The sequence below is a fragment of the Raphanus sativus genome, chromosome 7 (assembly GCF_000801105.2).
Source record: "Raphanus sativus cultivar WK10039 chromosome 7, ASM80110v3, whole genome shotgun sequence".
NCBI classification, from domain to species: domain Eukaryota; kingdom Viridiplantae; phylum Streptophyta; class Magnoliopsida; order Brassicales; family Brassicaceae; genus Raphanus; species Raphanus sativus.
The window spans coordinates 14,378,678-14,392,479 of NC_079517.1; the positions used below are offsets into that span (position 1 = coordinate 14,378,678).

Genomic DNA, 13,802 nt, shown 5'->3' on the forward strand with positions numbered 1-13,802 from the left:
CATTCATTTATTTTTTCCAATTCATTTCTTCAAAATTGAATTTTATTCAACTTTTTTTCCATTCATTATTCATTAAGCTATCCACCAATTAAAGCACGGAGTGAAATTAGAAATACGGTACCTAAAGCCGTTACAAACATATCACATTTGTTACTGTACGCCCTCGATGAGGATCAATCCTCGCCGATGCAAAGCTCATTTTTAATCATAAAATCTCAAGTTACAAAAACATCATTTATTCCACGCTTAAGATGCAAACAAACAAGAACATACAATTCTCTCCACATCCATCATCCATAGCTCTGGGCATTATTTAAGAAGACATGATCATCAAACTAAAGTAAAACAGAACGAAACTGAACATAGATAGGAACCAAACGACAAACAAACGGATCTACTCAACCCCAAACTTCTTCCTGAGCATACCCATAAACTCAGTAACCTTCTCAAAATCAGGCAAGGACTTGGCCACACTCTCCCTCTGCATACACCTCTTAGCCCAAGCAATCAGTTTCGGACACTCTGCTTCGAAGTTGAGGTTACCAAACTTCTCATACCCAGGGAACCAGGAGTAGAATCCAATCAATCCAATGTCCACATAGCCAAAGTCATCCCCACCAAAGTAAGGCTTGTCTCCAAGCTCGGATTCAAGAGTCTTGAGTATCTCAATGAACTCCTTCTTGCCTGCCTCTTGTTCCTCGCCCTTGGAAGCATACACCTTCCTCTGTGCCTCGTACATCTGATCACCCAAACAAAAGCTCAAAGATAAAGCTCATGAAGCATCAAACTCTTAAGGGACATCAAAGATCAACACTTTAACAATAACTCATCTAAAGATCCAAACTTTGATCTCAATCAAACAAAATAAAAACAGAGGATCTTGATTATGAAGCATCAACTTTAACAACAACCCATCTGGTTCAAGATCATGAATCTTCAAATTTAGGCATAAAGATCCAAACTTTAACAACATACCCATCTAAAGATCCAAACTTTGAACTCAATCTAACAAAAACAGAGGATCTTGATTACCTTCTTGTCGATGAAATCAACCCAGAACCTAGCCTGAGCTCTCTGGTAAGGATCAGAAGGGAGGATAGGGTTCTTGTGAGACCAGACCTCGTCGATGTACTGAACCTGGATGGCTGATTCGCAGACCGGTTTACCGTTGTGGATGAGAACCGGAATCTTCTTGTGGACCGGGTTCATCTGGAGAAGCAGAGGGCTCTTTTCCCTCAGATTCTCGTCCCTGTACTCGAACTCCACACCTTTCTCCCTCAAAGCGATCCTTGTCCTCATGCCGTACATGCTAGGCCAGAAATCAAGAAGGATCACCTCGTTCGCCATTTGTTGTATTTAGCGATCACTCAAAGCTCACAGAAGAGAGATATTTGTTTTACTGTTGTGGAGAGTGTGAGGGCTACCTTGTTTATAAAGACAGATAAGGGTACAAAAAATTGGATTTTGCTTCCTATATTTTTATGTCACAAATCTTTCAGAAGTGATGTGGTGAAATACTTTTTGGTCGGTCGGAGATTTTCATTTCATAATGGGAAGGCCCATAAGACATGCACGCCCCAAGTATTTCAATTTTAATTCTTTGGCGATGAACAAAATACTACTTCTAATATCTTCATGTTTATTAAAAATTTAATAAGTATTTATATTTTAGTTTACTATTTATTTTTTATAACATTTTTCAATAATTATCTATCAATCAAATTTAATCAATTCAAATATTCACAATTAATATTTTTCAAAAGTACCTTAAAAATAAGGAAAATTTATTTTTGAAAAACAAAAATAAAATCTAAAAAATCTTATTTTCAGAAATGGAGAGAATAGTTTTTTTTTTTGTAACCAACTAATCTATTGGATTACTTATTTTTGAAATTAATTATTTGTTTAAGAGTTTATTAAAATAAAATTATCTAAAAATGTGTTCATCTTCCAAATTAGTTGGATAGAAAATAAATATTTAGTGAATATGAATTAGAATTAAGAAAATGAGCAAAAATTTCAAGAAACTAGGTGTGGAAGGTAGGAGGTAACGTACGTTGACTGAGTTATTCGATTCGAGATGGTTCGGGGTGTGCGTAGAATCTGTAGATTTTCTTTATATCATTGAATGCTTAGGCAATTACTTACGTCATTAAAGTTGTTATAGATTCGCTTGGGCTGGGCTCTTTTGTCATATAAATCGAGTTGTAAATAACTGGAACAGTAAACTAAATTTCGTCTCACGGCCCCATAGTATGTTGTCTCCCAGTATCTTTTTTGTAATAAACAATAATTAGTGCTCGATAATTGACAACCCAATACTGTTTTTATTGCGCATATAAGAAATTAAGAATCAATGCTTTTTAAAATTGAGTTATGAGTTTTTGTTTTATTTCGTGTTTCCACTAAACTAAGTTCACACCTTCTTCTTCAAAAAAAAAAAAAAGTTCACACCTTCTTGTTTATGTTATCTCTCAGATACACATATACGCACGTTAGACTTAGTACAAGTGTATTTATATCGCATCTAATATCTTATGCAACATAAAAGATAAGGACAACACCAATCATAGCTATGAAGGATTCTGGTGTTCTCAGGTTTCTAAGCCAGCTCATGAAGGGTTCTGGTGTTTGGTGTTCTTGTTGTGATACAAGAACTCATTATTCATTCACAACAAGAACTCACTATTCATTCTCGCCTCTTGACTTCTTAAATATGGGTGTTGTGAACAAATGTGAATCAATTTAGAAGAGAGCAAAAGAACAAAACATATTGAAGTAAAGATATATTATTATTACGTAAATAAATAATCTTATAATTCTTAGATCCGTATTTATACTAGTCTCAAAAACATGACTTATTTTTTTAATATAAATATGAATTTATTTTAAAAAAGTAAATTTTCCTAAACTAAAAGGTGTATTGTACCGCGGAGATCATAGGTACCACATAGTTACACATTGGGATGCTCCTCAGGCACGTTTAGTCTCAAAACTGTAAGATACCAAAACTGAAACACTGTATTCTTCTCTGTGTCTATCCTATGCACTACAAATCTTAAATGGCTACCTCTAGTCCACACTTCTGCATTATCTTTTCTCTCCTATAAATTGTTTTATGTGTGTGTACTTAATATTTAGAAAATATTACGTCCAAGGACAGTTTTAAGTTTTTATTAAAAAAAAAAACAGTTTCCATTACTAAGATAATTTTTCTTAACCAAATCTACTTTTTCAGCTAAAATCTAACTAAATAAATATTCATTACACTAACCAAGTAGTATAATATACATTTTTAATTAAGAGAGAAGACAAAGTGGATCCCATGTTTTTCTTCTTCCTCATTTCTTTTTGGTTTCTTTTTTTCGAGTTTATTTTTCCTTTTGTAAAATGATGGTTGTTTTTTCAGAATATTTTTTTCCAGAAAATATGTTTATAATCAGTATCTTTATTATCTAATCTATCTTTTGAGATATGTGAAGCTATACTTTTGATGGTGGTATAATCATGATGTATAAAAGCTCTCTTTCAATGGATATATCTCTCACTCAAACACTAAGACGAGACTGATCAAAACTGTGGCACTGGTTCTGAATCTCCCGAATTGTCGTCGCCGTGCCCTATTTTTTTTTGTCACAGCCACCACATGCGAAAAGCTCGATAGCAACAATGGCCAACTTTGGCATTTTTGAAAATCTGGTCCCTCATCTTATGTATTATTTATTTTTGATTCAATATTTTTATTTGTGAAGAATTTGTTTTATTTTCCTCTCAAACTTCCAAACTTTTGTTTTGTTAGGTTAAGAATTCAACATTACAAACAGAGAAAAAATAGAGTAATAGTATAATGTACACCAGCTTCAATGTTAACCTTTAACTTTTATGTACACCAGTTTCAATGTCCATTTTTGACTTTCATTATTTTGGTTCCATTCGTAAAATGTCTAATTGAATGTTGCACCATAGTATAATGTACATGTAGATATGTTTACTTGTACATGATACACAAATTGAGTGATATTTCATGATTTTAATGTCATTGTACATGTGGATAATAAAATCACATGTACACGCTCTACAATAATATCTGATGATTTTTTTATCATCCACATGTACAATGACATTAAAATCATGAAATATCATTCAATTTGTGTATCATGTACAAGTAAAATGGTATAGATGCGAAATATCGAACATTCATGTACATTTGGATAAACAATGTACACATGTGCAATAATCATGTTTCGAACATATGTGTACATAAATAATATATAATCTTGTACATAACCATAGTTGTACACATATACATAACCACAAATCTACACATGTGTACACGACCACGATTGTCCACCTTACGTAATGTATCCATCAGTGTATATATGTGTACACCATCAAAATGTATACAACCAAATGATGTTCATGTGTACAACCAAATGATGTACAATCAAATGATGTTCATGTGTACATACAAATGTTAATGTCATGTACAATGATTCACTTGAATAATTGTGTCCACGTGTACACGGATGCATAGACACTCACATGTAACACCATTTTTTTTTGAGCAATAATAACAAACGACATGTGTATACACTTTCTGACGTGTACACGTGTAGAAACTTGAACAAATTATAAGTTTAAAACATGCTTTCATATTGAAAGAGATTGTTGGATTTTTTTTATCTCTTGCGTCGAGAATATCTTGGTCAATGTGATTTTTCAGTTGTTTTCGTAGAATACTTACACAAGTCTTATCTCACTATGTACAAAGATAATGAAGCAAACAAATAAAGGAACCATGGAGAAATTGCTCAAATGATGTATGAAAATTATTGTTTTCTGTTAAATATGAGAGCGTGTTTCCATCACTACTAGCTGCACAATACCATATATAATAGTGTACATACACGTTATTATCCATGTGTACACCCATGAACGTGCATATGTCTTGTTTATTTTCAATTTTTTAATAAGTGGCATTTTGGTAAATATCTCTTCGTCTTTCCCAAATTTTTTAGGGTTTTCTGCAATAATTTTTGCGGCCGCCATTGATTTCTTTTTCACAATTTTCCATGATTTTACACTTTAATTGTAGATTACACTTCAAGATCGTAGTTTTGTCATTTATAAAAAGTTTTTCAACTTCAGATTTCAAAAATAGTGAGTTTTATTTAGATTTGACAATTGTTGCAGAGAACAACGTGGGGGAGGAAGATGTTCTAATGGTTTCGCTGCAAAGGAGAAGACAAAACCGTGGCGGCTTCCGCTCGAGTTTGTCAACGATGACGAAGGAAGACCAGAAAGTACCATGAAGAGAAACTGCAACATAGATGACATGATGCACGATGGATTGAGATATCCAAAAGTGAAATGGGAAGAAGAAGTTTTTTAATTTTTAATTTTTGTTCGTCTGTTTCAAAAAAAAGAAGAAAATAATCAATTTAAGAAGATGGTGGGATCACTTTAGTTAGATAGATGACTTTAGTTGTAATAGTTTGGTTCTAGTTGCAAAAAACTGCTTCGGTAGCATAAAGTGTCTTAGTATGTAAATAAAATTTGTAAACTGCCCCAGCATGTAAAAAACTCTAATTTTTACCAGGTGTTTGGTCCACACATTGTGTCCATATAAAAATCCCAAAATATGAAAAGAAATTAATATCTTTAATGTAGAATTTTCTATTTTATATTATCATTTGTTAAATTTTGTTATACGTCTGTTGTATATTTTGTAGTTTGGAGGACATATTATGATTTATATTATATCCTACTATTTAAAAAAGTTGAGATATTATAAAATATGATTAAAGTTGAAACATAATCCATAACTAATATAAATTAAAATCACAGTTCATGATAGAAAAACAAAACTTCAAAAGAAACCTGCTAAAATGATGAATTTTGTAAGCAAGGCTATAAAATTATAGAAATAGAAAGGTTTAAAATTTGAATAAAAAACAGTATTAAAGTTACGTAACGAAATGAATTGAAAAAATGCTGGTATAAAAATGTATTGTATGAATATGCATGTATACAATACCGTAAGCTTTTTATGCATTGTTCGTTAATATTCTGCATTCCTGAAAAAAAATATTTATACCTGCATAAATTAAAAACCACAAGTTTGTTATGCTTTGTTTTTTTAATCAACTGATTATGCATTAAAAATAAAAAGGGTTCGACCCAATAAACACGGCCAATTACAGGTTGAGGTTATAGTTCAATACATGCCCAATAACATAAACAAAAGGGAATACGGAAAGCCGACTTCGTCAAGAAGTCATCATCCAAGTTCTTTGATCTAGAGACGAAAGAGAATGAGATAGATGAAAACAAAGCTGCGGGGGGTCTGATATCCGCTACGATACCAAAGATCTCTTTGTGAGCAAACTTGCTATTGATGGTGGTAATGAGCGTCTTGTTGTCCAAGAAGACTGAGAGGCTTTCGATCCCGATGGCAATTGCATGTCTGAGACTTGATCTGCAGGCAAGAGCTTCTGCGATGAGAGGGGAGCCAACATGTTCCTGAAACTCTGAGACACTACAGATCGTTGCTGTCTGTATGAAGAAGATCCAGACCGAACCTGATCGGAGGGTTTCTCCATTAATTCCAGGAGGCGTCTGTGAAACATCGGGTATCCTCCAGGTGCCTTGCTACTTGAGTGGGGGCTGGAATAGCATGAGTTGAAGTAGACTGATCCATATTTTTATTGTCTTGTGTGGCGATCCAATCCCGTGAGGCGGGGATGTTCTAAGAGCCACTTCTTCCTTTGGGAAGGCTTTATTTCCGATGACAAGATTGTTTCTCGAGATTCAAAATTTCCAGCATACCCAAGGGAGGATATTAATTGGAATACCTGAGGGCGGGAGGCATGGCATACGGCGAGATTCAGTCACTGCTGATTCAAAGTCTTGTACTGTAGCTAGGTGAGCTGCATTGGATACATGTATGAAACTTCAGACTTTTTGTGCATAAGGACATGAGAAGAATAGGTGTGTCACTGATTCTTGATTTCCGCATCGTGGACAGGTAACTGATGCATTGATTTCCCATTCTCTGGAGGTTCTCTCCTATAGGCAGAGCCTTTTGGAGGATTGACCATTGTAAAAATTTAAGCTTTGGGGAGCACTTGGGGGTCCAGATGTCTTTGTACCAGTCAATCGTGCTAGTGAGGGGTCTGTGAATCTAGAAGTCATGGATGAGTGGTATATCCAGATTTGGTTGTGTAAATACCGGATTTTAATGGTTGCCAGATGAAGGCGTCCTCCACTCCCTCTTGACTTGGTTGCAAGCACTGGATTGCGGTTGAAAGCTCAGGTAATAGTTCTTCAATTCTTCTTGTATTCCATTTCAGGTCAGAAGTTACTAAATCAGATACTCTGAGACTCAAAATCTCGTCGATCCTCTCTCAGATACTTCAATCCTGTCTTTTTTCCACAACTTGATCTCGCTACTTTGTTTAATGTATGTAAAGCACATTTTATATCTATTAGTTGTTTGAATCAAACCCATACACTCTCACATCTCACTAAGATCTTTATTGGTAGAGCATTAGCATTAGCATTAGTGTTATCTTCTACATTATTCAGTCAATATTTGTTAGTAAGGCATTTAGAAAAACATTTAGAAGAGTATTTGCATTTATATTATAAATTTAAAAAGATATATAATTAATTCATTCATTTACTTAATAATATCATAATTTTTATGTCCCAAAAATGAAAATTTGATTTCTAAAATAAATTTACAATATAAATATTCTTTTGAAAATAATATTTCACATTTAAAATATAATTAAATTAAATTATATTTTAAATGTAAAGTATTATTTTTAAAATGGACATTTTAATTGTAAATTTTATTTTTAAAATAATATTTTCGATATAAACATAATTTTGAAATTAGTAAATAAAATAAATAAATTATATCTTTTTATATATTAATATAAATATATTATATATTATATTCTAATTTTATAATAATTTTAAATAGCATGTTCATACTGCTCTACCAATCAATTATTAAATAATTTAGCAAAAGTATACAGCTTCTCAGCATACTGCTTTTATAGCATACTGCTACTTAGGCCTGGGCATTTTAACCTGGACTCGAAAATCTGAACCGGAACTTGCCCAAAAATACCCGACCTGAACCCGACCTGCAAATTTACAAGTATCTTTTGGGTCTAAATTTATTTTACTCGAATAGACTCAGATCCGAAAAAACCGACCCGAATAGATCAGGACCCAAAAAGAACCGACCCCAATAGACCCGACCCGATAAGAATCGATTTGTACCGACTTAAAAACATGTATATCCAAAACTATGATTTTTTGTGTTCTATTTTATATATATTATTTTATGATTTAGTTGAAATATCTTTTGTTAACAATATTTATTATTATTTTGTAACATTTTTAACTAATATAATTTTTTTAAATTTAGAATTTAAAAATGTTTTATGTTAATTATTAATAGTTTAATTTAAGTTATTAATAAAATTTTAGATATATATGACAAATATTGACTAAATTTGAGTGAGTTTGTGTATGTTATGTCTTTTTGAGATCCTAAATACCCTAATCCGATCCGGACCTAATATATACCCGAAAATTACAGGCATTTTATAGGTGTTGGAATTATAGACTCGAATCGATCCGGACCCGACAAGACCCGACTCAGAACCGATTCAAAAAATTATATGTACTTATGAGTCTAAATTTTCAAGACTCGAAAAATTCGGATGCGATAAGACCCGATCCAAAAACCCGGATGCCCAGATCTACTGCTACTACTTTATCATCTACTTTGCCACTCAGGTCTAAGAGTCCAAACTCAAAGTCATAATTCAAATCCCATATTTAACAACAACGCATTTATCCAGTCCCATCTCTATAAGACTATAACTCATGCATACCAGTAAAAAAATCCCCATCTTTATCTAGTAACTGCATGCATCTTGCCACATTACCGTCGCCATCATTTCATATATATCTAACCCGTAGAATCTCGAAATCAATATATTTATATAATACATCAATACTATATGCTTCTACACTGGTAGATTCTCCCAATCAATATATAATATACATCAATAGTATATATATGAAATCATGTATAATACACATATCCCCTAGACTATATTTGAGAAGTGATTTTGCCACATGTCTTCTCTACAATCATTCTCACAAAAATAATATGACATGGCTACTAAGATTGATGACATGTATTATAGATTAATATGACATTGACAATTTTTGCCACATGTCTTTTCTACATTCTCACAAAAATAATATGACATTACTAATAAAATTGATGACATGTCTTATAGATTAATATGACATAGAAAATTATACTTAATGTTAATTTATATTTTTGGTAAACTTTTTAAAATATGGTAATAACTCATATATTACATTTATTTTCGATTTATATTTTTGGACTTTTTAAAAATATGGTAATAACTCATAAATCATCATTAAAATAAATATATTCAATTATGGCATTTCAAATTTCGAAATATCATTTAAATTAAAAATATTTCAAAAATATATACATATTTTTAGAAAATTACAAAAATTAAATCATAAAATCAAATTAAATCGTAAAATCATTAGTTTCTTATATATATCTACAGATTTTATAAATATTTTTTAATTTTAATTTTTGAAAATTACGAAATTTTCATCCCCTAGACTTTATTTGAGAAGTAATTTTGCCACATGTCTTCTACAATAATTTTCACAAAAATAATATGACATGACTACTAAAATTGATGACATGTCTTATAGATTAATAGAGACATGGACAATTATACTTAATGTTAATTTATATTTTTGGTAAACTTTTTAAATATGGTAATAACTCATGTATTACATTTATTTTCGATTTATATTTTTGGACTTTTTAAAAATATGGTAATAACTCATAAATCATCATTAAAATAAATATATTCAATTATGGCATTTCAAATTTCGAAATATCATTTAAATTAAAAATATTTCAAAAATATATACATATTTTTAGAAAATTACAAAAATTAAATCATAAAATCAAATTAAATGGTAAAATCATTAGTTTCTTATATATATCTACAGATTTTATAAATATTTTTTAATTTTAATTTTTGAAAATTATGAAATTTTCATCCCCTAGACTATATTTGAGAAGAAATTTTGCCACATGTCTTCTACAATCATTTTCACAAAAATAATATGACATGGCTACTAAAATTGATGACATGTCTTATAGATTAGTATGACATGGACAATTATATTTAATGTTAATTTATATTTTTGGTAAACTTTTTAAATATGGTAATAACTCATGTATTACATTTATTGTCGATTTATATTTTTGGACTTTTTAAAAATATGGTAATAACTTATAAATCATCATTAAAGTAAATATATTCAATTATGGCATTTCAAATTTTGAAATATCATTTAAATTAAAAATATTTCAAAAATATATACATATTTTTAGAAAATTATAAAAATTAAATCATAAAATCAAATTAAATCGTAAAATCATTAGTTTCTTATATATATATCTACAGATTTTATAAATATTGTTTAATTTTAATTTTTGACAATTATGCAATTTTACATATTTAATTAAAATAAATAGATTGAAAAATCTAAGATTATAATTTTAAATATATACATGCACATTCTTAAATATATTTCAAAATAAACAAATTTTTTTTATCTTAATTTTAATGTTAAGTTAAATCAATTTAAATTAAAATATTAATAAGAAAAAGAAAATTTATAATATTAATAAAAAATAAATATAATTTATATTTATCTGTTAGAAAATATTTTAATTTTTTTTTACTGCACATGGTGCAGGAAAACACCTAGTATACATATATGTACACTGGTAGATTCTCTAAATATGTTCGATGCGTATATTGGTTGGCGCGATCATTTCATATATATGCTTCTACACTGGTATATATTTTTCAGTGCATCAAATTCGGTGGTGGTAGTATAGTGGCGTTTGAAGGAATTAAAAAACTCAGTACGGTAAATTCGGGTTCAAACCCCACCGACCACGCGGATATGGACTATTGTTTTCGGCCCATTTAAATATCCAGGAGAAGATCTATCTGTGGGCTTTACCTCCACCCGAAGGTTAGGTCTGTGTCTTTAATAGATCCGGATTTAACCATTTTCGTTTAAAAAAAAATGCACCGTGGATAAGATAGGTACGTATACATGGATTACAATAACTGCACCATGGCATGAATAAGATAATAATGCATCTATAACTAAGGGGGTGTATTGAATTGTGGATTTTAAAGTGTTTTGGTTTTGTTTTAAAATCTTCTGTTATTCAATTAATGATTTCTAATTTTTTTCCAAATCTTGTATTATTGAATATGGCATTTATCTAAAGTCACCTCAAATCAATTGCAATCCACTGTTATTCAATTAACAGTTTATAAAAACTAAATCAAATCAACTGTTATTGAAACACAAACAATTCTGAAAAGAAAAACTAATAAAAGGATTTGAAGCAAATATTTTCTATGATTTTTAGTCAAAACTAGCGTAATACAAATCACACCTCTATACCTGTTATTTGACAAAACCCAAAACAATATAAAAAAATTGGCCAAAGAAATCGATGATCTATATCTCAAACGCTACGACCACCACAATCTCTCCCAAACAAGTGTTTACATCCGAAAGTTTTGCTCTGTGTACCTCTCTGTTGACCTGAATCTCGACGACGTCTCCACACTTTTTTCTCAAGGACACGACAGTGACGATGAAGCTTCCGCCGCATTCGTCGTTCCTTATAATGATTCTCAAGCACGTTGTTTCAACTCTCAAAACCTTTAGGAAGTATTATGTGAGAATACTTGCTCCAAATATGCTAGCTAAAGTAATAGATTTGATATGTGTTTTGATTGAACAGAGAAAGACTTCTCTGCTTCAACTCTCAAAAGCTTTATGGGATATACTTTAGAAGAATAAATAAATATAATAGGCTTCTTTTTGTTTACTTTTCTAATTAGGATTAGATAGGTATATATATATATATATAATATATATATATATATGTATATAAGATCAGTAACATGGGGTGGTGAGAGGCTTGCAAAACTGAGGATAAGATATGTGCATCAATCTCTCTTTTATTGATTGTCTGCTTGTTCGGTAACTCTTTCAAGTTCGATGGTGCTTGCGTTTGAGTCTTTCAATGGCCCACTTACTGCAGTATGCAGTCCCTTATGCTAGTATTATGAAGCTTTGTTCACTGCGATTGATATGCTTTATGTGTTGATAGATGTCCAAAGTTTCTTTCACTTGCTGTGCTGTTTGAGAAGTAGTCAATGTTTCAAGGTGTTTGCGGCTTCATTCCTATGTGTTTTGGGCGCTTTTGTCTCTACTCTTGAAGTCTCCAGTGGTAATTCTATCGCTTTGGAGCAACCCCCTACTGCAATATGCAGTTCTTCATTGGTTTATGTTGTAAAAGTGAATGCAAGGCTGTTATTTTCTCTCCATTTGCTGCAGCTGGGAAATAAATATGATAGTAGTTGCGTCTCTTCATTGAACCGAAGTAGTTTGGGTTTTGATAGCCTGGTGTTTTCCTTTACGGAACCTACTTACCTCCAAAATCTTTCACTTGGATTGGGTCATAATTTTGCAGGGAGCATTGTGTCGTTAATGGAAGTGTTCTGTTTCATTAGTTCATGTATGAACTTGTATTCAGATACTCAAGATTTACCGGTATTGCAAGGATAATGATTTTGTCCATGTGATCGATGATGTAGAAGGAATAATAAACCAGCAACCATTTGAATATCACTTTCCTAAATAACTGAACAAAATAGATTAGAAAAATATCAAATGATCTAAAGCACTCTGAAATTTAAGAAAAAATCTCACCCAAATCTTTTTTTCTTTTTCTAAATCCCACCCATATAAATGATATTTTAGTCCAAATCTCTACAAACTCTAGTTTTTCTCAAATCCAATCAAATTATTAAAATCCACAATTCAATACACCCCCCTAAGTCAACTTCCATGTATATAGCTAAAAACTCGTAATTGAGGTAGAAGACTTTAGTATCTTGATTGGATAGACTTCAAATTAGGTGTTGACAAAAACAAGATTTTAAATTAGGCCAATTTTTATTATATTTTTATTTATTACAACTCAAATATTTATATTTGTATTCATAAAGGAATAATTAAAATAATACTTAAATTTCATTTATCAAATAAATATTTTTAAATGCAGAATATATACATTAGATCAATATACATTTACTTGATAAAATAAAATGCTAAAGTTAGATAATGTAAATTGTATTATATGATTATATGGTTATTTGTGAATATGGATTATTTATTTTGGAGGGTTAAACCAACATTAGAGGAGCACCATTATGCGTGGATACTTTGGTATATATGGAAAGGACGGAATAGTAAGGTATTTAGTAATTTGGACACGGACCCGCAAGAGACTCTTCGACGAGCTATGACCGAATCTTTGCACTGGAAGGAAGCTCAGCAGGAAATAGCTCAGCCCCAGAATCAGGTTACACATACGACTGACGTAGTACTATCGACTAGATCGGGACGATGGTGTTTCACGGATGGATCATGGAAAGCAGAGGATACTTTTTCAGGACAAGGATGGTACAGTACTTTAGAGGGTTTTGAAGGGTTACTGGGAGCTAGGAATACGAGGGCTAGTCAATCTCCGTTACATGCCGAAGTCGAAGCCCTTATTTGGGCGATGGAGTACATGAGGAATTTACGGCAATATAACGTTACATTTGCAA

At 31.3% G+C, this 13,802-nt stretch overlaps 1 protein-coding gene and 2 long non-coding RNA genes across 3 annotated transcripts; 2 read left to right on the top strand and 1 right to left on the bottom strand.

Annotated features, from left to right (window-relative positions):
* Positions 1-220: 220 nt before the first annotated feature.
* On the bottom strand, positions 221-1,435 carry LOC108818334 (glutathione S-transferase U19). Its single transcript, XM_018591283.2, has 2 exons — positions 1,033-1,435; positions 221-739 (listed from the first exon to the last, which is right to left on the bottom strand). The coding sequence occupies exons 1-2, from the start codon at positions 1,345-1,347 to the stop codon at positions 395-397; spliced, it is 660 nt and encodes a 219-aa protein (XP_018446785.1). The 5' UTR covers positions 1,348-1,435; the 3' UTR covers positions 221-394.
* A 4,769-nt stretch (positions 1,436-6,204) lies between these two features.
* LOC108816601 (uncharacterized) lies at positions 6,205-7,505 on the top strand. The gene is made up of 2 exons (XR_001943886.2): positions 6,205-6,944; positions 7,028-7,505. It is a non-coding gene; the product is annotated as an uncharacterized LOC108816601 (long non-coding RNA).
* Positions 7,506-10,821: 3,316 nt separating this feature from the next.
* On the top strand, positions 10,822-12,589 carry LOC130497711 (uncharacterized). The gene is made up of 2 exons (XR_008936721.1): positions 10,822-11,860; positions 12,299-12,589. It is a non-coding gene; the product is annotated as an uncharacterized LOC130497711 (long non-coding RNA).
* Positions 12,590-13,802: the final 1,213 nt, after the last annotated feature.

Bases quoted from the DNA above. Each gene is read 5' to 3' on its own strand.
- LOC108818334 (XM_018591283.2), bottom strand. From the start codon at position 1,347: ATGGCGAACGAGGTGATCCTTCTTGATTTCTGGCCTAGCATGTACGGC. The intron at 740-1,032 runs GTAATCAAGATC...TTGGGTGATCAG, and splicing joins TTGATTTCATCGACAAGAAG to ATGTACGAGGCACAGAGGAA.